Genomic DNA, 27,320 nt, shown 5'->3' on the forward strand with positions numbered 1-27,320 from the left:
GTCACAGATCGAGGTCTTCGCTTTGCCAGAAAAGACTCGCATTCTTTTCTTACAGGCCTCGCATGGCCTGGCCAAAGTACTTCCTAAGCTCAGAACAAAAATACTGGTCAACTTTAATTGAACCAAATCGGGCGGGGTTTGAGGAGCCTGAAGGCGCGACGTTGGGGACAGGGGGAAGAAAACACTGGAGGACGGGCCGGAAGCGTGGATTCCGACACAAAAGAGGTGCAGACAAAACGCCAAGAGGTTGGGGACAGGGAAGAAAGGAGAGGGTGCAGTGAGAGGCGACCGACAACCTGCGCGAGGCCACCAAGAAGGACCACGGCCGTTTGTAGGCGTGGTCGCGCCAGTCTCGCGGGAGCGGCCGTTGGGCGGGCCGTTGTCCCCGCGGGCGGGGCGAGTTGCTAAGGAAATGACTGCCCGCTGCGCCTAGCCCCGCCGCGCCGGCCGGGCGGGGTCTGGAGCGGCGCCGTTTCCGCTTCCGCTCTCTCTCTCTGCTCCCGTCCCGTTACCGCCTCCTGGCCGGCCTCGCGCCTTTCACCGGCACCTTGCGTCGGTCGCGCCGCCGGGCCTACTCCTGCCGCGCGCGCGCCCCCGGGGCTTCGGCTCCGGCACGGGTCGCGCCCAGCTTTCCTCCCACTGAGGCCGCCGGCCAGCCGCCGCCATGGGTGCCTACCTCTCGCAGCCCAACACGGTGAAGTGCTCCGGGGACGGGGTCGGCGCCCCGCGCCTGCCGCTGCCCTACGGCTTCTCCGCCATGCAAGGCTGGCGCGTCTCCATGGAGGTGAGGAGGCAGGGGCTCGTAAGCTGGCCGCTGCAGGGCGGGAATCTGACGGAGAAAGGGAGCGGGGGATGGGGGCCTCCCCTGGGAAGGGTCCCAATTGGGAACCTGCGGCCGCAGCGGCTGTTTGCAGGGCGACACAGATAGCGGGGTCGGGGCCGAGAGGGAGCTGCCGATGCTTGGGCACCGTGTGCGGTGGCCAGTGGCGGCGAGGGCTCGGCCATGTGGGGAGAGGCACCTTCCGCCCACTGACCGCCCTCTCCCCGAGCTTTGGCGCCATCCTCTCGTGCCAACCGAGCCCTCCAGGCTCATCAACGGTGTGAGGTTTAGTGTGGGAGTGAAGACGGAAAGAAGCACTATTTATTCATTTGTTTTTCAAGAGAGAGGTGAATTAGATGTGAATAAATTTTTTAATTTTAATTTTTAAAATATGTGATGTGGGAAGCCTCTTGGCTAGGAGTTTGACAGTGAAAGGAAGCCCGGGCAGAGTCTGTTTCACATTCTAAACACCTGGTTGCCTGGCCTTGGGCTCTTGCATATTAATTTCAGAGGCTGGTCCCAACCTCCAGGAGTTGTCACTCATTTGCACTTTTTTCAGGGTCTTTTACCAACTTTGGAAAACTTGAATTATGTCAGTCCCTAGAATTTCCTTTTTATTATTCTGGGTTTTCTTTCTCTCTTAGGATTTCTCTAGAACTTAACCCGTAATTGTCATTTGCCTGTAATTGTTATAGTATAGTTTCTTTGATTTTAAGTCATTTCATCCATTTTTTTCTTGCCAGCCTACAAATAACTTTTCTAGAAGATTTTACTCTGAATAAAAGGGGAAAATGAAAAATCTGGGATGGGGGGAAATAATAGTATTAGGGAAAAGTTGATGTGAAACTACCAAAGAGAACAGGGAAAACTGCAGGGAGGAAAGAGGAAGACGGATTAACCGTGTCTCTGTGAAGAGTATTCTGAAGTGTAGGCAAAGGGGCCAGGGAAATACTCTGTCTGGGATTAAGGATTTATTCACCTACCAGGTGTGCTTCAGGTAACAGCCAAATACTGCCTCCTTTGGAATTGTTTCAAATCCCTCACTCATCCCTGTAGTTAGCTCTGGAATGACAGTATGAGCTTAAATGTTTTGTTTTCCGATTCACATTTTATGCTCATAACTGACCTTACTGGCCATTTTATAATTAGGCATAAAATTTCAAGATTGGAGTGGATCCTGTAGTTTATCTCATCTGCTTTGGCTCCCACATTTAAAAATTTTTTATTTATTTATTTTTGAGACTGAGTCTTGCTCTGTTGCCTAGGCTGGAGTGCAGTGGCAGGATCTCAGCTCGCTGCAACCTCAGCCTCTCGAGTTTAGGTGATTCTCCTGCCTCAGCCTCCTGAGTAGCTGGGATTACTGGTGCACATCACCATGCCTGGCTAATTTTTGTATTTTTTTAATAGAGACAGAGTTTCACCATGTTGGTTAGGCTGGTCTCGAACTCCTGACCTCGTAATCCACCTGCCTCGGCCTCCCAAAGTGCTCGGATGCAGGTGTGAGCCACTGCACACGGCCATTGGCTCCCACATTTTATAGCTAAGAAATTGAGACCCAGAAATGTTAGGACACTGTCTTGGTGGAAAGAATCTGTAGGATCAAATCGTTGAAGACACTAGACATCATTAGTCATCTATGTCAAACTGAAGCATAACATTCATATTTCACTACCGTACACAGTACAACTATTTGGTAAATGTAATTGTCTATTAGAAATAACAGGCCGGGTGAGGCTCACGGCTGTAATCCCAAGCCCTTTGGGAGGCTGAGGCGGGTGGATCACCTGAACTCAGGAGTTGAAGACCAGCCCTGGCAACATGGCAAAACGCCATCTTTACAAAAAATAGAAAAAAATTAGCTGGGCCTGATGGCACCCACCTGTAGACCCAGTTACTTGGGAGGCCGAGATAGGAGAATCACTTTGAGCCTGAGAGACGGAGGCCATATTGAGCCAAGATCTCCCCACTGCACTTCAGTCTAGGCAACAGAAGGAGACACTGTCTCAAAAAGTAAATGAATGGGTTGAACGTGGTGGCTCACGCCTGTAATCCTAGCACTTTGGGAGGCTGAGGTGGGCAGATTGCCTGAGCTCAGGAGTTCTAGTCCAGCCTGGGCAACAAGACAAAATCCCGTCTCTACTAAAAATACAAAAAATTAGGGCCAGGCTCGGTGGCTCATGCCTGTAATCCTAGTACTTGGGAGGCTGAGAGGCTGAGGTGGGCGGATCACCTGAGGTCGGGAGTTCAAGACCACCTTGACCAACATGGAGAAACCTTGTCTCTGCTAAAAATACATCAGCCTGGTATAGTGGCGCATGTCTGTAATCCCAGCTACTTGGGAGGCTGAGGCAGGAGAATCGCTTGAACCCAGGAGGCAGAGGTTGCAGTGAGCCAAAATCAGATTATTACACTCCAGTCTGGGCCACAAGAGCGAGACTCTGTCTCAAAAAAAAAAAAAAAAAATTAGCCAATGTGGTGGTGCGTGCCTATAATCTTAGCTACTTGGGAGGCTGAAGCAGGAGAATCCCTTGAACCCGGGAGGTGGAGGTTACAGTGAACCAAGATAGTGCACTCCAGCCTGGGCGACAGGGCAAGACTGTGTCTCAGATGAATAAATAAATAAACATGGATGTAGTTTCAGAAGGAAAGTCTTTACGTAAAGTAGTTAGGTAGTCAAGAAGTTCCATTTGTGTGGCATTTTCTGTTAATGTGAGATTTGAGGTGACTACCCCTCACAGTACAGTGTTTCTTCCAGGTTTCTCATTTGGTATTTTTCACTTTTCTGCTGTGGTTTTTCATTTCTTTGGTATCCTTCTTTCTAGTTTTCTTTATGGATTGAGTTGCTTGGCTACTCTGTTTGTTGGTTTGCCCAGTGATTCCATTCTATTTGCTGCTTCTCTGTAGGGCATTTCCTTTATTTTTGGTTTCTCCTCTGGTAATTAGAAAATGATTTTTTGTCAGGGACGGTGTAGAGATCTTACTAGACTATTCCTTACATCCAAATCTTCCTCCTGAGAGATAACTGCTTAGGGTATTAAAATCTTCCTATTGTGCTGTTTCCGAAGTTGCCCGTGTTTGAATAGTTAAATATGACTAATCAAATCCTCTGGAAGAGTATTCTTTCGGATCCTGTTCTGCTTCATTGATACTTTTCCTTCTGGCTTTCTCCTCAAAGTGTAGTAGTTTCTTTGCTATTGCAAGAAAATAGCTATGAGTTCTAGCTTCTTCACTGACTCTTATCTTTCCAGAGAATATAAAGTACTCCCATTCCTCTGAAGCTTTAGGACTTAATCCAACAATTAATAAAGTGTATTTACTCTATTTGCTTGGTCCTAATGATTCATTTGAGGTAAAATTACCATACTACTACATCTTAAAAAGGTTGCTGAAATCCCTACTGATGTATAGATTCAGCCATACAGAGGACTGTTTGACCACTTCTCTTGAGACAAAGATGACAGCCATCAATAGCTGGCATTTTGCCTTTCTGCCTGTCTCCAGCTTCTCTTGCTATGTGACCAGGGTGTTTTGAGAAGAAGTAATCAAAATATTACAGTTAGGCCAGGCAAGGTGGTTCATGCCTATAATCCCAGCACTTTGGGAGGCCAAAGTGGGCGGATCACTTGAAGTCAGGTGTTTGAAAGCAGCCTGGTCAACATAGTGAAACCCCATCTCTACTAAAAATAACAAAAATTAGCCAGGTGTGGTGGCACACGCCCGTAATCTCAGCTACTCGGGAGGCTGAGGCTGGAGAATTGCTGGAACAGGAAGGCCAGTGAGCCGAGATGCTGCCACTGCACTCTAACCTGGGTGTCAGAGTGAGACTCTGTCTCAAAAAAAAACCAGAAAAAAACCCACCACAATTGATGTTCCCCTCCCTCATTCTTTCTCCATTAAAAAAGTGGCTGAGGTATGTGCTTTGGGATTAAGTGGTAGTTTGTGGACGGGTGCCTGAGAAATAAATAAGGTAAGGCTCTTGAGTTTTTGGTGGCTAAATGAGAAGTCAAGTCTGAAAATAGATTCAGTTTATGTAGTCTTAAATGTGCAAGAGTATCATTTAACATTTGGTTGTGAGGTTCTCTGGAATCGACAAAACTGCTTTCTGTGGAGAGTTAGGATTTTTTTGTTCTATAAATCATATTTTCCTTTTATTAAAGGCAGTGTCAATAGCTACAGTATAATTTTTTTTTTTTTTTTTTTTTTGAGTCAGAGTCTCACTTTCTTGCCCAGGCTGGAGTATAGTGGCACCATGTCGGCTAACTGCAACCTCTGCCTCCCGGGTTCAAGTAATTCTCCTACCTCACACTCCCGAGTAGCTGGGACTACAGGCATGCACCACCATACCCGGCTAATTTTTGTATTACTAGTAGAGACGGGGTTTCACCATGTTGGCCAGACTGGTCTCAAACTCCTGACCTCAGGGGATTCACCCACCTCGGCCTCCCAAAGTGCTGAGATTACAGGCATGAGCCACTGTGTCCAGCCTTTTTATTTTTAAAATTATTTATTTATTCATTTTGAGAACAGGGTCTCTTGCCCTTGGTTGAGTGGTAAGGAGTACAGGGTTTCTCATGCCAGTTACTTCACATCCTCACTATACTATCTGCCTTTACAGTGGCTTGATCATAGCTCACCACAAAGCTCACTCAGCTCCCTGGGCTCAAGGGAGCTTCCAGCCTCAGCCTACTATAGGCATGTGCCACCATGACTGGCCAATTTTTTTTTTTTTTTAAGGTTTTTGTAGAGGTGGGGCCTTGCAATGTTGCGCAGGCCAATTACTTTTTTTCTTTTTTTTTTTTTTTTTTTTGAGTTTTGCTCTTGTTGCCCAAGCTGGAGTGCAATGATGCGATCTCAGTTCACTGCAGCCTCTGCCTCCTGGGTTCAAGTGATTCTCCTGCCTCAGCCTTTCGGGTAGCCAGGATTACAGGCGTGAGCCACTGGGTCTGGCTGATGACTTTTATTTATGTTTATTTAAATTTTTTTAGGGTCTGGGTCTCCCCCTGTTTCTCAGGCTGGAGTACAGTGGCACAATCATAACTCACTTGCCGTCTCAACCTCCTGGGTTCACTTCAAGCAATCCTGCCTCAACCTCCCAAGTAACTAGGACTACAGGCACATGCCACCATGACCAGCTTATTTTTTATTTTAGTAGAAATAGGGTCTCGCTGTGTTGCTCAGGCTGGTCTTGAACTAATGGGCTCAAGTGATTCTCTTGCCTTGGCCTCTCAAAGTGCTTACAGGTGTGAGCCACTGTTCCTGGTCCAGAAATTATTTTATATTTTATACCATTCCTTTATAAGTTCTTAAGCAACTGGAAAATACAATCAGAACTTCAAGTTTTTTTTTTTTTTTTTTGAGACAGAATCTTGCTCAGGTGCCAGGCTGGAGTGCCGTGGCATGATCTCGGCTAACTGCAACTTCCGCCTCCTGGGTTCAAGCAATTCTCTTGCGTCAGCCTACCGAGTAGCTGGGACTACAGGAGTGTGCCACCACGCCCAGCTAGTTTTTGTGTTTTTTTAGTAGAGACGGGGTTTCACAATGTTGGCCAGGATGGTGTCAATCTCTTGACGTAGTGAACCGCCCACGCCTCCCAAAGTGCTGGGGTTACAGGTGTGAGCCACCGCGCCCGGCCCTTCCTCTAGATTTCAAGGATATTTTACACAAAGTTCTATTGTCTGATTCCTTAGCAGTTGTTACTACTGTTTCCCTACCTCTAATCTATTATTGGGTTATCAGTCTTGGAATTGAACTTTGAGAGCTAAGGGCTTGAATTTGAGCATAGGAAATGTAGACAGGTCTTGACATTTTACTATCTGGAAACACAAATCTTTAGAACTGAACTTAAAGATGTTTAATGACATATTGTAAACAGAGTATAATTTCAATGTAGTTGTTTTTTGTTTCTTTATAGAGCTAGTTCAGAGATTAAGTATATCAACTTTTTTTCGTTTTTGACCCAAATACCAGCAGAAAAACAATACCTTTTAATCATATTTAGTATTTGAAAATATATATACAGATTCCTTTTTATTTTATTTATTTTTTATAGGTTTCTTTTTAATCAGCTTTATTGAGATATAGTTCATATACTGTCTGCTATATGAACTCATTTTAAGAATATAATTCAGTGGATTTAGGGTATAATTCACTCATTTTGAAGGTATAATTCAGTGGTTTTTAGTATATTCTTTTTTTTTTCTTTTTTCTTTTATTTTATTTTTTGAGATAGGTCTTGCTCTGTTACCCAGGCTGGAGTACAGTGATGCAATCTCAGCTCACTGCAACCTTTGCCTCCCGAGTTCAAGCGATTGTCCTCCCTCAGCCTCCTGAGTAGGTGGAACTACAGGGGCATGCCGCCACACCCATCTAATTTTTATATTTTTATTAGAGACAGGGTTTTGCCATGTTGGCCACGCTGGTCTGGAACTCCTGGCCTCAAGTGATCTGCCTGCCTCAGTCTCCCAAAGTGCTGGGATTACAAGCATGCGCCTCTTTGCCTGGCTGTTTTGTGGTATGGTCAAACAGTTGTACAGCTGTCACCACAATCAGTTTTAGAAACCCTGTACTTGCCAGTTACTCCCTATCTCCTTTCCACTAATCCCTGGCACCCACGAATTTACATGACCTTTGTGAATTTGCCTATTCTGAACATTTTTTTTTTTTTTTGAGATGGAGTTTTACTCTTGTTACCCAGGCTGGAGTGCAATGGCGCTATCTCAGCTCACCGCAACCTCCATCTCCTGGGTGCAGGCAGTTCTCCTGCCTCAGCCTCCCGAGTAGCTGGGATTACAGGCACGCGCCACCATGCCCAGCTAATTTTTTGTATTTTTAGTAGAGACGGGGTTTCACCTTATTGACCAGGATGGTCTCGATCTCTTGACCTCGTGATCCACCCGCCTCGGCCTCCCAAAGTGCTGGGATTACAGGTGTGAGCCACCGCGCCCGACTATTCTGAACATTTTATAAATGGAATTGTAAATACACTACCTTTTAAATCTGGATGCTTTTACTAAGCATGTATTTTTGAAATTTATTTTGTATTCTGTCAGCTCCTGAGAATTCCCTCTACCCTCAGCTTTGCCTATAAGTTGTTTTGTTTTGTTTTTTTAATCACACATACATTGTTGCAGTAGATTTAAGAATTAAGTATTTTGGCTGGGCATGGTGGCACATGCCTGTAATTCCAGCACTTTGGGAGGCCAAGGCTGGTGGCTCACAAGGTCAAGAGTTTGAGACCACCAGCCTGGTCAATATGGTGAAACCCCATCTCTACTAAAAATACAAAAAAATTAGCCAGGCGTAGTGGTGTGCACCTGTAGTCCCAGCTATTCTGGAGGCTGAGGCAGAAGAATCACCTGAACCCGGGAGGCAGAGGTTGCCTTGAGCTGAGATCATGCCACTGCACTCCAGCCTGGGTGACAGAGCAAGACTCCATCTCAAAAAAAAAAAAAAAAAAAAAGAGTAAGTATTTTGCTGACCCAGGCTTCTTTTTTTTATTTTTTCTTTTTTTATTTATTTGTTCTACACATGAATCCCAGTAAGACCCAGGCTTCTTTTGCTTCTTTCTAGATCCTTGCCTTGCAGGTTTTATTTTACAGAGCTAAAGAGAATCAGAATTCTCTTTAAAACTCCAGTCTCATATCCAGTTATCACTCACCATCTCTTTGTTTCCAGCAGTAGCCAGGCCTGGCCTAGAGGGACTTGATCTCCACTTTTGGTTTTTAGACTTTTCTTTGGCTTTTACCAAATGCTGTGTATCCTTGACCTCATACTACTGGACTTTTTTGGATGGATACCAGCAAGATGGTTCAGGCTCCAGTGGGCACTGTTTTTCAGGTCTCTCCTTCTTTTCAGATAGACATAGAGCTCAGGCAGATTACCAGGTTTTTTGCCTATGTAACTAGGAAAGAGATGATAGTTTTAGGCACTCTCATTTGCTACAGTTGTTTCTGTTGGAACCTTTCCTCACTTAGCTGATGGAAGGAAAGCAAAAGACCCCCAGTACTCTATCCCAAATTAATGACTTAACACTTCTTGAATTTTCTCTTATCTCCTAGTTACGTCTTTTTCTTATCCCCAGGAGGTCAGTTTTAATTATTGTAAAGATGAGGTTTCACCATGTTGCCAAGGGTGGTCAAACTCCTGAGCTCAGGCAGTCCACCACCTCAGCCTCCCAAAGTGCTGGGATTACAGGCATGTGCCACTGTGCCCAGCCAAGCTTTTTTTTTTTTGAGTTGGAGTCTTGCTCTGTCTCCCAGGCTGGAGTGCAGTGGCGCTATCTTTGGCTCACTGCAACCTCCACCTCCTGGATTCAAGCAATTCTCCTGTCTCAGCCTCCCAAGCAGCTGGATTACAGGTGTCCCCACCATGCCTGGCTAATTTTTTTGTATTTTTAGTAGAGACCAGGTTTCACCATATTGGCCAGGCTGGTCTCAAACTCCTGACGTCGTGATCTGACCATATCGACCTCCTGAAGTACTGGGATTACAGGCGTGAGCCACCGTGTCCCAGTCACATAATATTTTTAAGGGTCATCAATGTTATATCAAGAATCAATCAGTATTTCATTCTTCTTTATGGTTGAATAATATTCCATGGTATGGATATATCACATTTTGTTATCTATTCATTAGTTGATAGACATTTTGGATTTCCACATTTTTTTGCTATTATAAATAGTGAAACTACATACAGACTTTTTTTTTTTTTTTGAGATGGAGTTTCACTCTTGTTACCCAGGCTGGAGTGCAATGGTGCGATCTTGGCTCACCGCAATCTCCGCCTCCTGGGCTCAGGCAATTCTCCTGCCTCAGCCTCCTGAGTAGCTGGGATTACAGGCACGCGCCACCATGCCCAGCTAATTTTTTGTATTTTTAGTAGAGACGGGGTTTCACCATGTTGACCAGGATGGTCGATCTCTTGACCTCGTGATCCACCTGCCTCGGCCTCCCAAAGTGCTGGGATTACAGGCATGAGCCACCGCGCCCGGCCATGTACAGACTTTTTTGTGGAAATATTGTCTTCATATCTGTGGGTTACATACCAAAGAATGGGATTGCTATATCATATGGTAACTACATGTTTAACATTTTGAGAAACTGCTGAACTCTTCCAAGCTGGCTGTACCATTTTACATTCCTGCCAGCAATATATGAGGATGCTAGTTCCTTCACATCTTCACTACACTTATCTGCCTTTTTTATAATAGTCAATAGTGGGTGTGAAGGTATCTCATTGTAGTTTTGATAGGTATTTCTCAGTTGGCTAAATGGCTAACGATTTTTGAACTTTTTTTTGAGACTGAGTCTTACTCTGCCCAGATTCAAGTGATTCTCCTGCTTCAGCCTCCAGAGCAGCTGGGATTACAGGTGCATGCCACCACACCCAGCTAACTTGTGGTATTTTTAGCAGAGACGGGGTGTTACATGTTGTTCAGGCTGGTCTGCAGTTCCTGACTTCACAGGATCTGCCTGTCTCGGCCTCCCAAAATTCTGGGATTACAGGATAGAGCCACCATGCCAGGACTTAGGTTTGAACATCTTTTATGTGCTTATTGGCCATTTGTGTGGGGAGAGGTTTATTCAAAGCCTTTGTCCATTTTTAATTGGATTGTCTTTTTGTCTTTTGATATGTAAGAGTTCTTTATATGTTTTGGATACAAGTTTGTTAGATAATGATTTGCAAATATTTTCTCTGATTTTGTGGGCTCTTTGCTTTCTTTTTTTGTTTGGTCGGGGGACAGTCTTGCTCTGACCACCCAGACTGGAATGCAATGGCATGATCTTAGCTCACTGCAGCCTCCACCTCCTGGCTTCAAGCAATCCTGCCTCAGCCTCCCGAGTAGCTAGTACCCAGGTGTGTGTCACCACACCCAGCTAATTTTTGTATTTTTAGTAGAGACCAGGTTTTACCACGTTGACCAGGCTGGTCTGGAACTACTGACCTCAGGTGATCTGCCCACCTCGGCCTCCCAAAGTGCTGGAATTATAGGCATGAGCCACTGTGCCTTTTTGCTTACTTGGTGTGGTGTCTTTTGAAACAAAAGTTTTTACTTTTGATAAAATCCAATTTGTCTTTTTTTTTTCCTTGTCTTTTTTGTTAAGAAGCTTTGCCTAACCCAAAGTCACAACAATTTACTCCTGGGTTTTCTTCTAAGAGTTTTATAGTTTTAGCTGTTAAATTTAAGTCTGTGATTTATTTTAAGTGAATTTTTGTGAATGATATGAGGAAATGATCCAACTTCATTCTTTTGTGTGTGAATATTAAGTTGTCCTAGCACTATTCATTTAAACCACTATTCTTTTCCCCCACTGAATTATCTTGGCATCATTGTCAAAGATAAATTGACCATACATGTGAGGGTTTATTTCTAGATTCTGAAGTCCCTTCCATTGGTCTGTATGTCTCTATGCCGGTAATACACTATCTTGGTTACTGTAGCTTCTTAGTAAGTTTTGAAGTGTGAGTCTTTCAGATTCGTTCTTTTTCATATGAACTTCAGGATTAATTTGTCACTTTGGGCACAAAAAGCACCTGGGTTTTGATAGGGATGATGCAGAATCTGTAGATCAATTGGGGAGTATTACTCTCTTAACAGTAAGGGCCAGGTGCGGTGGCTCATGCCTGTAATCCCAGCACTTTGGGGGGCTGAGGCGGGCAGATCACGAGATCAGGAGTTCGAGACCAGCCTAGCCAAAATAGTGAAACACCATCTCTACTACAAATATAAAAAATTCACCGGGCGTGGTGGTGGGCACCTATAATCCCAGCTGCTGGTAAGGCTGAGGCAGGAGAATTGCTTCAAATTGGGTTGCGGTGAGCCAAGATCGCACCATTACACTCCAGCCCGGCAACAGTGTGAGACTCAAAAAAACAAACAGTATTAAGTGTCCAGATTCATGAACATGGACCATTTTCCCATTGATTTAGGCCTTTAATTTCTTTCAGCAATATTTTGACATTTTCAGAATTTACGTTTTGTGTTTCTTTTGTCAAATTTATTCCTAAGTATTTTATTTTGGGGGATACTAAATGGAATTGTGTTTTTGCTTTGTTTTGTTTTGAGATGGAGTCTCGCTCAGTCGCCCAGGCTAGAGTGCAGTAGTACAGTCTTAGCTCACTGCAACCTCCTCCTCCCGGGTTCAAGCGATTCTCCTGCCTTAGCCTCGTGAGTAGCCAGGGCTATAGGTGCCCACCACCACGCTAAATTTTGTATCTTTAGTAGAGACAGGGTTTCACTGTATTGGTCAGGCTGGTCTCAAACTCTTGACCTTGTGATCTGCCTGCCTCGGCCTCCCAAAGTGCTGGGATTACAGGCGTGAGCCACTGTGTTCGGCGGAATTGTGTTCTTAATTTCATTCTTAGATCGTTCATTGCTAGTGGATACACAGTTGAGTTTTGTTTATTTACTTTGTGTCGTGTAACCTTTCTGAACTTATCAGTTCTAGTAGTGGATTTTAGTGGATTCCTTGAGATTTTCTATATAAAAGATCATGTCGTCTGTAAATAGAGATAGTTTACTTCATCCTTTCCAATCTAAATGACATTTCTTTTTCCTAATTGCCTTGGTTAGAACTTCCAGTGCAATATTGAACAGCAGTAGCAAAAGGAGACATTCTTTGTCTCGTTCTTCGAGGGAAAGCTTTCTGTCTTTCACATTAAGTATGATGTTGACTGAGTTTTTCATAGATGTACTTTGTCAGATTTAAGAAGTTTCCTTTTATTCCTAGTTTGTCGAGTCTATTTTATATATATATATTTTTTGAGACGAAGTTTCACTCTTGTTACCCAGGCTGGAGTGCAATGGCGTGATCTCGGCTCACCGCAACCTCCGCCTCCTGGGTTCAAGCGATTCTCCTGCCTCAGCCTCCCGAGTAGCTGGGACTACAGGCGCGCGCCACCATGCCCAGCTAAATTTTTTTGTATTTTTAGTAGAGACGGTGTTTCACCTTGTTGACCAGGATGGTCTCGATCTCTTGACCTCGTGATCCACCCACTTCAGCCTCCCAAAGTGCTGGGATTATAGGCGTGAGCCACTGCGCCCGGCCTTATTTTATATTATTTTTTAGAGACAGTCTCGCTCTGTCACTTAGGCTGTAGAGCAGTGGCTTGATCATAGCTCACTGTAGCCTTGAACTCCTAGGTTCAAGAGATCCACTTTCCTCGGTCTTCTTAGTAGCTGGGATTGCAGGCATGCACCACCATACTGGGCTAATTTAAAAAAAAATTTTAAGGGCCGGGCGCGGTGGCTCAAGCCTGTAATCCCAGCACTTTGGGAGGCCGAGGCGGGTGGATCACGAAGTCAAGAGATCGAGACCATCCTGGTCAACATGGTGAAACCCCGTCTCTACTAAAAATACAAAAATTAGCTGGGCAAGGTGGCACGTGCCTGTAATCCCAGCTACTCGGGAGGCTGAGGCAGGAGAATTGCCTGAACCCAGGAGGCAGAGGTTGCGGTGAGCCGAGATCGCGCCATTGCACTCCAGCCTGGGTAACAAGAGCGAAAATCCTTCTCAAAAAAAAAAAAAAAAAAAAAAAAAAAAAAAAAAAAAATTTTAATAGAGACAGGGTCTTACTATGTTTATGTTGCCCAATCTGGCATTGAGTCTTTTTATCCATGAATGAACACTGGATTTTGTCAAGTGCCTTTTATAATATCTATTGAGTTGATCATATGGTTTTGTTCTTTAGTCTACTGATACTATATTGCTTTAAGTGATTTTTTGAATATTAAACCAACCTTGCATTTTTTTGGTATATAAATTTCATTTGATCATTATGCATTTTCCTTATATTTATGTGAGGTACTGGATTTAATTTGCTACTATTTTGTTGAGGATCTTGTGTCTATATTCATAAGAGATACTGGTCTGTAGTGTCTTGTGATGTCATTGTCTGATTTTGGAATCAGGGTAATACTGGTCTCATAGAATGAATTGGCAAGTGTTGCCTTCTTTTCTATGTGATTGAAGAGTGTGAATCATTGGTATTAATTTTTCCTTAAATATTTGGTAGAATTCATCAATAAAGCCATCTGAGCCTGGGCTCTTCTTTGTGGAAAGTTTTTGGGTTTTTTTTCTTTAAAAATTTTCATTGTGATAAAATATACAAAACATAAAAATACCATCTTAATTCTTTTTCTTTTTTTTTTTTTTTTTTTTTTTGAGACAGAGTCTTGCTCTGTTACCTATGATGGAGTTCAGTGGCGCGATCATGGCTCACTGCAACCTCCACCTCTTGGGCTCAAGAGATACTCCTGCCTCAGCCTCCCGAGTAGCTGGGATAACAGGTATGCACCACCATGCCCAGCTAATTTTTGTATTTTAGTAGACACAGGGTTTCATCGTGTTGATCAGGCTGGTGTCTAACTCCTGACCTCAAGTGATCTACCTGCCTCGGCCTTCCAAAGTGCTGGGATTCCAGGCATGAGCCACCACGCCCAGCCTTAATCATTTTTTAATGTATAGTTGAGTAGTATTTAATACATTCACATTGTTGTGCATCTAATTTTCAGAACTCTTCATCCTACCAAACTGAAACTCTATACCCATTAAATAACTCTCCATTCTCTTACCCCCAGCTCATGGCAAACAGCATTCTACTTTCAGTCTCTATGAATTTGATTATTTTAGATATTTCATACTGTAAGTAGAGTCATACAGTATTTGTCTTTTTGTGATTGCCTTATTATTATTATTTTTGAGATGGAGTCTTGCTCTGTTGTCCAGGCTAGAGTGCAGTGGTGTGATCTTGGCCCACTGCAGCCTCCAACTCCAGGGTTCAAGTGATTCTCCTGCCTCAGCCTCCTGAGTAGGGTGGGACTCCAGGCCCATGTCACCATGCCTGGCTACTTTTTATATTTTTTTGTTGAGATGGGGTTTCACTATGCTGGCCAGGCTGGTTGAAACTCCTGACCTTGTGATCTGCCCACCTCGGCCTCCCAAAGTGTTAGGATTACAGGTGTGAGCCACCACGCCTGGCCTTTTTTTTTTTTAAATTTAAATAGTTCCGTCATAATGGGTATGAGGTGGTCAGGTGGTTGGTTGTGTTTTTATGAATGTTTAATTGGAAATGGGTGGCTATTGTGTGCAGGAAAAACCTCCCAAATTATGTCAAACTCCTGGAAAATTAAATATCAGTTCAATTGCAAGCAGATCTTGAGCATATGAATGATCAGAAATGATTTAACCTATGTGAGCACTAGGCCAGGTAGTGAAAGTCAGGGAAAATAATTAATATGCCTCTGAGCTATCGCTTATGAATCAAGAAACAGTTTGAAGTCATTATAGTGTGTTTCTTGAAGATGAAAGCATATGGTAAGATGATATAGTAATCATTTGTTAAAAATTACTACTCCAGAAAGGAAAAGTTTGTTTTTATTATTAAAGTTTACTGTGGGCCGGGTGTGGTGGCTCATGCCTATAATCCTAGCAATTTGGGAGGCTGAGGCGAGAGGATCACCTGAGGTCAGGAGTTTGAGACTAGCCTGGGCAGCATGGTGAAACCCTGTCTCTACTAAAAATACAAAAATTAGCCAGATGTGGTGGCGTGCACCTGTAATCCTAGCTACTTGGGAGGCTAAGGCATGCGAATCACTTGAACTCAGGTGGTGGAGGTTGTAGTGAGCTAAGATGACACCACTCTACTCCAGCCTGGGTAACAGAGGGAGAGTCTCTCTCTCGTGTGCGTTCTTTCTTTCTTTCTTTCTCTCTCTCTCTTTCTCTCTCAAAAAAAGAAAGTAATCCAGGAACAACAACACGATGAAAGCTACCAAAAAAAAAAAAAAAAAAAGCAGCAGGACTCAGTGATGGATGGTGGAAGACAGCCAGGAAGTTAAGGATGACTCTGGTATTAAGTGTTGCATGGGAGAGTTAAGATTTAATTTACAGAAATAAGACCTGTAGGGAAAGCACTGATTTTTTTTTTTTTTTGCAGACTGCTCATTTCCTGTAACACATGTAAATGTGTTAACTTTGAGGTATAGAAAGAATATCCCCTTTGGGAGGCCGAGGCGGGTGGATCATGAGGTTAAGAGATCGAGACCATCCTGGTCAACATGGTTAAACCCCGTCTCTACTAAAAATACAAAAACTTAGCTAGGCATGATAGCACGTGCCTGTAATCCCAGCTACTCAGACAGGAGAATTGCCTGAACCCAGGAGGCGGAGGTTGCGGTGAGCCGAGATCACGCCATTGCACTCCAGCCTGGGTAAACAAGAGCAAAACTCCGTCTCAAAAAAAAAAAAAGAAAGAAAGAAAGAAAGAATATCCTGTAGAAACAGGCAGGTGGAGGTATGAAACTACACAGAATCCAAGAGATCTTTCAAGAAAAGTGACATGCAGCAAGAGAAACTATCAAGGGACAGGCAAACAGACAACCGATAGAATGGGAGAAAATATTCACAGACTATGCATCCAACAAAGGTCTTATATCCAAAATCTATAAGGAACGTAATAAGCAAAAAGCAAATAACGCCATTAAAAAGTGGGCAAAGGACATGAACTGACACTTCTCAAAAGACATACACATGGCCCACAGACAGGAAAAAATGCTCATCTCTAATCAGACAAATGCAAATCGGAACCACAAAGAGATATCCTCTCACACCAGTCAGAACAGCTTTTGTTAAAAAGTCAAAAAATAAGGGATGTTGGTGAGGCTGCAAAGAATAGCAGACACTTGTACACTGTTGGTGGGAGTATAAATTAATTTAGTCTAGGCACTGTCAGTTTGGAGATTTCTCAAAGAACTAAGAGTTCAACTACCATTAGACCCAGCAATCTGATATACCTAAAGGAAAATAAATGATTCTTCCAAAAGAACATATGTACCTATATGTTCATTGCGGCACTATTCACAATACTAAATACATTGAATCACTCTAGGTGCCCATCAGTGGTGAACTGCATAAAGAAAAGAAAAGTATGGTACATAACTACTATGGAATGCTATGCACCCATAAAAAAGAATGAAATCATGTCTTTGCAACAGCATAAATGTAGCTGAACTAACACAGAAACAGAAAACCAAATACTGCACGTTCTCACTTGTAAGTGGGAGCTGAACGTCAAGTACATGTGGATATAAAGATGGAAACAATGGGCTGGGCACAGTGACACACACTTGTAATCCTAACACTTTGGGAGGCTGAGGTGGGTAGATCATGAGGTCAGGAGTTCAAGACCAGCCTGGCCAACATGGTGAAACCCCATCTCTACTAAAAATACAAAAATTAGCTGAGCATGGTGATGTGTGCTTGTAATCCCAGCTGCTTGGGAGGCTGAGGCAAGAGAATTGCTTGAACTGGGACCCAGGAAACAGAAGGTTGCAGTGAGCCGAGATCACGCCACTGCACTACAGCCTGGGCTACAGAGCAAGACTGTCTCATTAAAAAAAAAGATGGGAAAAGTAGACACTGGGGTCTGCCAGAGGTGGTGGCATGGGGTGGGGGTGGTGAGGAGCAGCTGAAATACTACCTTTTTGATACTTTACCCACTACCTGGGTAACGGGTTCAGTCACCCCAAACCTCAGCATCACACAGTATACCTTTGTAACAAACTTATACATGTACCCTGATTCTAAAATAAACATTGAAAAAGAAGGGAAAACAAAAGAAAACTGACATGGTTTGTACTGTTTAATCCTACATAATGGCTAGGGGAAATGAAGTCTGCACAATACTTGGCTCTGTCTCAGTAAGGGGTAGAGAGAAGCAAATTTATAGGTAAAGGTTATAAGCAAAGATTTAAAGGGGGAAAATTAAAGTGTTTAGAGAAAGTGCAGCAGTACCAAATCATAATATAGATCCCAAGCCTCACCAAGAAGTGAAGGAGAGGGTATAGTTCTTGGGACTGAGACCTCAAGGTGTAAGATGAATATTGTGAGAAAAAGAATAGAAGAGAAAAATGTGAAATGGGTGCTAAATTTCAGAGCAGAATATACATATATTTGTATATATGTACGTATGTGTATATATATATTTATGTAGCAAATTCCAGCTTACATAGGGCTTTTACTTGTTTTGCATCATTATTAACAGTTCTGTGATGATGTGGGTGGGGTAGTTATTATTCCACATCACAGAGGATAAAATCAAGGCACACCATACCAGAGATCATGCATTATATGTCTCTATTTAAAAATTAAAAAAAAGTATGAAAAGACAAGTTTATTCCTATACTCCCCTTTCTTACACAGAAAGCCATTTACATCATTCTGCTGTTTGCTTTCTTTATTGCACAAAATATTTTGAAGATCTTCCATGGTTTTTTGCTTGTTTTTGTTAAGGAAAGCAATATTTATAGAACTCTGGTACTCAGTAAAATGACTTTAATGTTATTTAAATGTGTACAAACATAGAACTGGACATAAATTTCATGCCAGCAAACCAAACTACAAAATCAACAAAAATTTAGCCGGGCATGGTGGCGTGCTCCTGTAATCCCAGCTATTGGAGAGGCGGAGCATTAAAGCAACATTACAGCGGCATAGTTGTTTTTGCTGAAAATAGACACTCACAGCATGACTTAGGTAGTGACTGCTGAGATACAGGTTCTTAAGAGGTTAACATGCCTATACCTATACTGTATTCCATGCCAATTCAATTCTACCACTACTTTTCTGAATCTAACCCAGTTCTAACTTTGTTCTGTTTTTTTTTCCCCCGATAGCACTTCCTGTTGATTGTGTATATCTCCCAATGACATGCAAATGTTTTATTTATGAAGTGCTTTATTTTTTTCAATATATCCCAGGCACCCCAAACACATCCTGTCACATAATGGGTACTTAAATATTTAATAAGTGAATGAATGAAACAGATTACTTTTTTTTTTTTAAACCATCATGTTTATTGCTTGAGCACACAGACAAATTTATGTGACCAGGGCAGAGGCTATAGATGATTCATATTTCCAGTTGGGAGGGAGGACTCGCTTAGTCTTTTTTTTTGGAGACGGAGTTTCCCTCTTGTTACCCAGGCTGGAGTGCAATGGCGTGATCTGGGCTCACCGCAACCTCTGCCTCCTGGGTTCAGGCAATTCTCCTGCCTCAGCCTCCTGGGTAGCTGGGATTACAGGCACGTGCCACCGTGCCCAGCTAAGTTTTTGTATTTTTAGTAGAGATGGGGTTTCACCATGTTGACCAGGATGGTCTCGATCTCTTGATCTCGTGATCCACTCGCCTCAGCCTCCCAAAGTGCTGAGATTACAGGCTTGAGCCACTGCGCCCAGCACATGCTTAGTCTTATAATGCCAAGCCAAATGATGAATCCGGCTTTGTATCAGAATCAGATGGAATTTAGCATCCTTATCCTTTCTGTTCCTCTCAAGATGCTTTCAAACAGCGACTGCTTTCTTAATTAAATGGTAGAGATCTTCAGGGAGATCAGGAGCAAGTCCCTTAGACTTAAGAATTCTTAAGATTTTATTGCCTGTCAGAAAACGTACTTGTGCAACACCATGTAAATCTCTCAGAATCACACTGATTTGTGAAGGAGTCAGGTCCTTCTTGGCCAGTTTGTAAATCTGCTCCTTCACATCGTCAGATGTCAGCTTCAGCCACGTGGGGACGCTGCGGTGATAGGGCAAAGCTGACTGGGACAAGCCCTTCCCGGGAGCATGCATGCGACCCATGATGGCAGTGGTCAGGCAGTGAAAGGAGAAACAGATTAATTCTTATACACATTCAAGTTTGAGAACCATTGATAGAGGATGCTGGGGCAATTGACAGACAGTCATATGTGCAACTGTGAAGGTGCTGACATAGTGAGAAAAGAGGAAAGCCCAGGAAGATAAGCCCTGGCCTAGAGGAAAGGGAGGCTAGTGTGGCTGGTAGTGCAGTAGTTGGAAGAGAAAGAAGTACAAGTCTTGTTTTCTAGACTTGTGTAACTAAGGCATCGTCTAATTTCAGGGACAACAGAGGAAACACTGCACTCCAGTTTTCTCACTATTAATATAATTAGAAATTTAAAAATGCTAATGTCTGAAAGAGCAAGGAGAACTATGATTGAAATTAACTCATGCAAGAATAATTAGCCAAAGTAAATAGTTGATTATATATCCTTTTTGTCTGTAGAGAGTACCTGAAAGAGGCTTGGATTCTTTTTCAAGATTGGGCAGATTAAGCCATAGCACACTTTTACTTGCGTCTGATAGTCTTGCTTCAGCTTTGGCTTAGCATGGAACATTAGTTTCAAGGGGCAGAATTTTATTTTTTATTTTTATTTTTTGAGACACAGTTTTGCTCTTGTACCCCAGGCTGGAGTGTAATGGCGTGATCTCAGCTCACTGCAGCCTCTGCCTTCTGGGTTCAAGCGATTCTCCTGCCTTAACCCTGACCACCCCCAGTAGCTGGGATTACAGACGTCCGCCACCACACCCAGCTAATTTTTGTATTTAGAGAAGAATTTGATCAAGGTCAGCCTTCCAACTAAAATGTTGGTGTGGCAGGGCCATTGCCTACTTCTCTTCAGGTGTGCTATGCCTTTAGAGTTGAATGGTGTCTCAGTTCCGCCTGGGAATAAGAGGCAGGAAGCCTGACTATATGAAATGTTGTAAATCCCAGTTAAAAAATACAAAACAGTGTAGTTAATAGGATTATTTATTAGGAAGAAGTGTGTATCTCCATCTTCTGCCTAGTCTGAGGGTAACTTGAGTGAGTTAAGCATTGAGAAAAGAGGGGAAGACTTTGTTTAAATGGTGTGTTTTTGTTTTCTTGGATAAGTGTAGGTATACAGCTTTACAAATTTCTAGTGCTTTCCCTTAAATCTATTTTAAGATTGTCCTAGAAACTTTTCAGGTTGGTAAGGCCCTTAGGTGTCTTTTTGCTATCTTCTGTAACATTTTCTTCCTTGTAGTTAACTGATTGAAAGAATGGATCTGGAAATGACTTTAAATATTCTTTATTCTGGAGCTGGGCTTGGTGGCTCAGGCCTGAAAGCTAGCACTTTGGGAGGCCAAGGCAGGCGGATCACATGGTCAGGAGTTTAAGACAAGCCTGACCAACATGGTGAAATCCCGTTTCCACTAAAAATACAAAAATTAGCTGGGCATGGTGGCGCACACCTGCAATCCCAGCTACTCAGGAGGCTGAGGCAGGAGAATCGCTCGAACCCAGGAGGCAGAAGTTGCAGTGAACCAAGATTGTGCCACTGCACTCCAGCCTGGGCAACAGGGCAAGACTCAGTCTAAAAAAAAAAAAATCCTTTTTTCTGGTTTTCTTATAGTTTCCACAGATCCAAAAGGGTCAGGTTTATTTCCAGCAACCAAATATTCTGCCATCTGGACTGAGATAGCTCCTAGGTTGAGGTTATTATGGAGATAGTAACCTGATTCTTTCTTCCTTTTCTCGCTCTTTCTTTTTTTTGTGGCAGAGTCTCACTCTGTTGCCCAGGCTGGAGTGCAGTGGCGCAATCTCAGCTGGCTGCAACCTCTTCCTCTTGGGTTCAAGTGATTCTCCTGCCTCAGCCTCCCGAGTAGCTGGGACTACAGGCGTGTGCCACCATGCCCAGCTAATTTTTGTATTTTTAGTAGAGACGGTATTTCACCATGTTGGCCAGGATGGTCTCACTCTCTAGACCTTGTGATCTACCTGCTTCAGCCTCCCAAAGTGCCGGGGTTACAGGGGTGAGGCACCATACCTAGCTCTTTCTTTATTTTCTTTTTCCCCCTTTCTCCTTTGCCTCCCTCTTCTTTTCTTTATCTGTATTCATTTTATCATTCCTTGTTTTTTTCTTATTTCTAGGCCAGATAGGCCAGCCAGTAAAAGGTTGGTTGGTAAGATTAAAGCATGACATTGATCCCTATGACCTGAAGAATATTCTTTGACTCTAAGACATAGCAATTATGCTGTTCTTTTCCTAGGATGCTCACAACTGTATTCCTGAGCTGGACAGTGAGACAGCCATGTTTTCTGTCTACGATGGACATGGAGGTAACTTTAACAGATCATATTGGTAACATTCTAGGATCCTAATTCCAGACATTCCAGGGCCTTGTTCATTTATTTTTCAGGGTCTGGCCCTCGATATCATTTCCTGCTTGGTGCTGTTTTTCTGTATTCTGTCATTCCTTTTTCCCAGTAGGTACTGTATTGGTTTATAATCTCACCAAGCCTTGTTTTAATCCAAAGAGCCTCTTTATCTTTTTTTATTTTTTTAAATTTTTGTACCCAGATGAGCTGATTCTTTTATCTTTTTTCTACTGTAAGTATACAGGTGAGAAAAGACAAGATATATTAATATACCTGAGAGAACTGATGGTGAAATCAATTTTTTGGGTTAGAACTTCCCAAACAGTGTCCTTCAAGTAGGATTCAGGGGTGCTAAGATATTTATCTCCTAAAACCTTGGGGTTCATTCCAGTATGGCATATAAATATTGTATCACTTTCTATGTGTGGTGAGCAGTGCTCCAGGTGACCTTCCTTCCTTTCCTTCTAGGGGAGGAAGTTGCCTTGTACTGTGCCAAATATCTTCCTGATATCATCAAAGATCAGAAGGCCTACAAGGAAGGCAAGCTACAGAAGGTCTGTCTTCTCACTGTTCATTCCTCACTTCTGTAGGCTTTTCCCTTGTTCTCCAGCCCTTGGGCTTTTCTTTTCTTTTTGTCCCCTAGCTGCTGCTTATTTACTCTTGAAGAATTCTGTGTCTAAAACGAGCTTACTAGCTGCGTTTTAGACTTGTCTTATTATTCCCAGGCCTCTGGACTGTTTTTATCTGTGAATGTCTCTTAGTGTGGTGGTTCACACTCTAATTTGTTTTCCATCCTTGTGCTCAGGATTGTATATAGGCAATTCATTTTGTACCAGTCTTAGATTATTTTGCTTATATTCAGGCTTTAGAGGATGCCTTCTTGGCTATTGATGCCAAACTGACCACTGAGGAAGTCATTAAAGAGCTGGCACAGATTGCAGGGCGACCCACTGAGGATGAAGATGAAAAAGAAAAAGTAGCTGATGAAGATGATGGTGAGTGTGCCATCCGTTGTTTCAGAGGATGTCAGTATTTTAAGAAATATTCTTTAATACTACTTATTTATCAGTTCTAAGATAGGATGGCCTTCTAGGGACCTGGGGAGTCCTTATGTTAAAGAAACCAATAGTGTTCTCCTGCATTGTATGTGGTTATGAAAAGGAGGGAGAGAATTATTTTTATTGAGTGGTATCTTAGTTGTAAGCATTTTATATACATTATCTTTGGGGTCTTCCTGGTTCCTGCTGGTATTTCTGTGCTTTTTTTTTTTTTCCCTCAAGACTGGAACAGTTATTAGCCCCAGTAGCCAGTCATTAAGCCTAACTCCTAATTCTATAATACCATTTTGGGTTTCCTGGATCCTCAGCCAGAATAGGGCTTTCACAACTTAACGATAACAAATAAGATGTGAGAGGGGAAATATAGTAACTAGTGTTGCTTTGATTTAGAAGATGAAACTCAAAAACCAAAAGAAGTCTGTGGAGGAGGAGGAGCTAGGGGATATTCTTCTGAGACTTGATAAGTGAGAGGAACCTTAGGAGTGGGAGGTTGTAGGGAAGTCAGAACTCAGGCTGTCGAGGTAGTGAGAGGGACTGATCCCATGAGGCATCTGGCATGGGGACTCTGATTTAGCCTCTTTCCTGCAGTGGACAATGAGGAGGCTGCACTGCTGCATGAAGAGGCTACCATGACTATTGAAGAGCTGCTGACACGCTACGGGCAGAACTGTCACAAGGGTCCTCTCCACAGCAAATCTGGAGCTGGGACAGGCGAGGAACCAGGGTCCCAGGGTCTCAATGGGGAGGCAGGACCTGAGGACTCAACTAGGGAAACTCCTTTACAGGAAAATGGCCCCACAGTCAAGGTCTACACAGGCTTTTCCTCCAACTCGGAACGTGGGACTGAGGCAGGCCAAGTTGGTGAGCCTGGCATTCCCACTGGTGAGGCTGGGCCTTCCTGCTCTTCAGCCTCTGACAAGCTGCCTCGAGTTGCTAAGTCCAAGTTCTTTGAGGACAGTGAGGATGAGTCAGATGAGGCGGAGGAGGAAGAGGAAGACAGTGAGGTAAGGGCCTGTGAGGGCAGGCAGATGCTGAAGTAGCAGAGAGGTCCTGTTTGGTTGCCATCTGCAGTTTTCAACTCTTCCCCAAGACCCACTATATTCTAAGCTTTAGCCTTGAATTCACTGAGCTCCATCATTACAGATACCATTTGCCTTCTTACCTCTTCCTTTGTTGATACTGTAACAAACAGATCTAGTTCTGGCTTTTGTCTGTCTCCTAGAGAGAGAACAAGAAGATAGTTGTTATCTTGGCTAGTTTTCTTCTCTGGACAATTTATTTTCTGGCCACCGTGCCTGAAAGATACTTTTGGCTGGCAGCCCTTGCATTGTCCTGAGCTTTTTGCTAGCGATGACTGCTAAGCTCAGTTCAGGACGTCAGTTACACTCATGCTAGCCCTTTCCATCCCCCTAGTTTTCATGACCATATACTTGTATCTTTTGGTGTTTTGAGGACCTGTGTTGAGTCAGGGCCTCTTGATTCTGAGTGTATGCTGGGCGGGAGGGAGAGGATCATCCCAGTCTCAGCAGTCTGGGATCCTCCCTCCGGCAGGAATGCAGTGAGGAAGAGGATGGCTATAGCAGTGAGGAGGCAGAGAATGAGGAAGATGAGGATGACACCGAGGAGGCTGAAGAGGATGATGATGAAGAAGAAGAGATGATGGTACCAGGGATGGAAGGCAAAGAGGAGGTGTGTGGGGAAGGGGAGCAGTGAGTATTAAAAAGCCACAAGGCAGGTGTTAAACCCCAGATTTTTATTTTGAGACAGGGGATCCCCTGACACTTTAGGTTGGAAATCATAGTCATGGGGATTTATTCTGCAAGGGAAACAAGGTGGTAAGCCTTTGGGGTCAAATTATCTAAAAACGAGGGAGCGGGAATGTGCTGTTGTCTCTAAAAAGATGAAATCTGCCCAGTGCAGTGGTTCATGCCTATAATCCCGGCACTTTGGAGGCTAAGATGAGTGGATCATCTGAGGTCAGGAGTTCAAGACCGGCCTGGCCAACATGGGAAAACCCTGTCTCTAATAAAAAATACAAAAGTTAGCCATGCATGGTGGCAGGTGCCTGTAATCCCAGCTACTCGGGAGGCTGAGGCAGGAGAAACCACATGAACCCAGGAGATGGAAGTTTCAGTGAGCTGAGATCGCACCACTGCATTCTGGCCTGGGTGATAAGAGCAAAACTCTGTCTAAAAAAAAAGAGATGAAATCTGTGCTTCTCCTGTTTGTTAAAGCTCTCTTGGGGGTCCCAGTGAAAGCAAGCATAGGTGAATGGTCAGGAGCACATCAGTGAGGAACTCATGTTCAGAAGCTCCCGTGATGCTCCCTTTCTTCCTTTTAAGCCCGGCTCTGACAGTGGTACGACAGCTGTGGTGGCCCTGATACGAGGGAAGCAGTTGATTGTAGCCAACGCAGGAGACTCTCGTTGTGTGGTATCTGAGGCCGGCAAAGCTTTAGACATGTCCTATGATCACAAACCAGAGGATGAAGTAGAACTAGCACGCATCAAGAATGCTGGTGGCAAGGTCACCATGGATGGGCGAGTCAACGGGGGCCTCAACCTCTCCAGAGCCATTGGTAAGGGCCAAGAAATTCTGTCCCAGACTACCTAGTAGCAAACTTTAATATTCCTAGCACTTGTGCCTTTCAAAACACTTTAATATCTACCTCTGTTCTTATGTTCCTGTGAAATAGCTAAGATGGGTATAGGTATCATTATACCTATCTTAGGTAATGGTTGAATGGTGAAAAAGACTGGTGAGTGACTCTTAAGGTTCAGCAGTCTGGTGGCAGGGCTGAAACTAGAAAAACTAGTCCTCAGTTTTCCATTCCACTAGATTATGGAACTTTGTAAAGAAGAGAAATGAATGGCAAGGTTTGACCTGCCACAAACACAAGTCTGTGGGAAGCATCCAAACTGTTTATCAACCAACCATTCCTTTACTCCAGGGGACCACTTCTATAAGAGAAACAAGAACCTGCCACCTGAGGAACAGATGATTTCAGCCCTTCCTGACATCAAGGTGCTGACTCTCACTGATGACCACGAATTCATGGTCATTGCCTGTGATGGCATCTGGTGAGCACTGGCAGAATGCCCTAAATTCCCCTTTCTGCAGCATTTCTTCTCTTATAGGGCTCAGGTCATCTCTAGCATTAAAGCCTAGGCAGACCTAGACCTCTTGTGAGTCAAGAGCACCCAAACTAATGCAGAGCTGAGAGTTTCTGTAGGTATTTAAACTGGCCTGGGCCACCACCTCTATCCATACTCCTCTACTCTGCCTTGGTGAGATTAGAAGATTCTGACTGTTGTTCTCAACCCCAGGAATGTGATGAGCAGCCAGGAAGTTGTAGACTTCATTCAATCAAAGATCAGCCAGCGTGATGAAAATGGGGAGCTTCGGTTATTGTCATCTATTGTGGAAGAGGTGAGTACCAGGGTGGAGAAGAGAGGGTATCTGGTCTGCACAGCTAGGGTTTACTATTTTCATCTGAGCTAAGTTGGCAATCTGGGAGCGTACCGTTAATTGCTGACAGATGCTGAACCCCGACTACAAAGTTCCACCTTCTCTCATTTCTCTGACTTAGCCTTATGCCTTACCGACTAGCAAGTGGGCTTTTTTGTGACACTTTTTGCCCATTCCTCTCCTTCTACTACCCTGACTCAGCATGCCAGCCCTCTTGTGGGACTCCAGGTTCCCAGAAAGGTGTTCAAACCCTGTGGCTGAGCTATCCCCATCCCTTTTGTAGCTGCTGGATCAGTGCCTGGCACCAGACACTTCTGGGGATGGTACAGGGTGTGACAACATGACCTGCATCATCATTTGCTTCAAGCCCCGAAACACAGCAGAGCTCCAACCAGAGAGTGGCAAGCGGAAACTAGAGGAGGTGCTTTCTACTGAGGGGGCTGAAGAAAACGGCAACAGTGACAAGAAGAAGAAGGCCAAGCGGGACTAGCAGTCATCCAGACCCCTGCCCACTTAGACTGTTTTCTGAGCCCTCCGGACCTGAGACTGAGTTTTGTCTTTTTCCTTTAGCCTTAGCAGTGGGTATGAGGTGTGCAGGGGGAGCTGGGTGGCTTCACTCCACCCATTCCAAAGAGGGCTCCCCCACCACGCAGCAGCCGGGAGCCTCTGCTGTCCTCCCCAGCCTCCTCTTTGCTCCTCGGGCTCATCACCGGTTCTGTGCCTGTACTCTGTTGTGTTGGAGGGAAGGACTGGCGGTTCTGGTTTTTACTCTGTGAACACTTTATTTAAGGACATTCTTTTTTATTGGCGGCTCCATGGCCCTCAGCCGCTTACACCCGCTCTCTGTTGTACACTTTCAATCAACACTTTTTCAGACTAAAGGCCAAAATCTAATCGTGTGCATCGTGTCCTTTTTTTTTTCTGCTGCCGTGGCCCTAGATTTGGCCCCATCCGTAGCATCTGGAGAGTCCCGTGTGCGTGTGCCCGTGTGTGTCCCGCGCGT

At 43.9% G+C, this 27,320-nt stretch overlaps 1 protein-coding gene across 4 annotated transcripts; it reads left to right on the forward strand.

Annotated features, from left to right (window-relative positions):
* Positions 1-471: 471 nt before the first annotated feature.
* On the forward strand, positions 472-27,216 carry PPM1G (protein phosphatase, Mg2+/Mn2+ dependent 1G). 4 transcript variants are annotated; one of them, XM_008980978.5, is made up of 11 exons: positions 472-784; positions 21,684-21,753; positions 22,261-22,346; positions 22,655-22,787; positions 23,439-23,561; positions 23,760-23,854; positions 24,402-24,539; positions 25,193-25,427; positions 25,800-25,929; positions 26,176-26,278; positions 26,601-27,216. In XM_008980978.5, the coding sequence occupies exons 1-11, from the start codon at positions 665-667 to the stop codon at positions 26,805-26,807; spliced, it is 1,440 nt and encodes a 479-aa protein (XP_008979226.1). In that variant the 5' UTR covers positions 472-664; the 3' UTR covers positions 26,808-27,216. The 4 variants fall into 4 exon arrangements, with proteins under 4 accessions (XP_008979226.1, XP_035129418.1, XP_002757984.2 ...); XM_035273527.3 differs by having other exon boundaries at positions 24,402-24,512; XM_002757938.7 differs by having other exon boundaries at positions 23,439-23,854.
* Positions 27,217-27,320: the final 104 nt, after the last annotated feature.

The sequence above is a fragment of the Callithrix jacchus genome, chromosome 14 (genome assembly GCF_049354715.1).
Source record: "Callithrix jacchus isolate 240 chromosome 14, calJac240_pri, whole genome shotgun sequence".
NCBI lineage: Eukaryota > Metazoa > Chordata > Mammalia > Primates > Cebidae > Callithrix > Callithrix jacchus.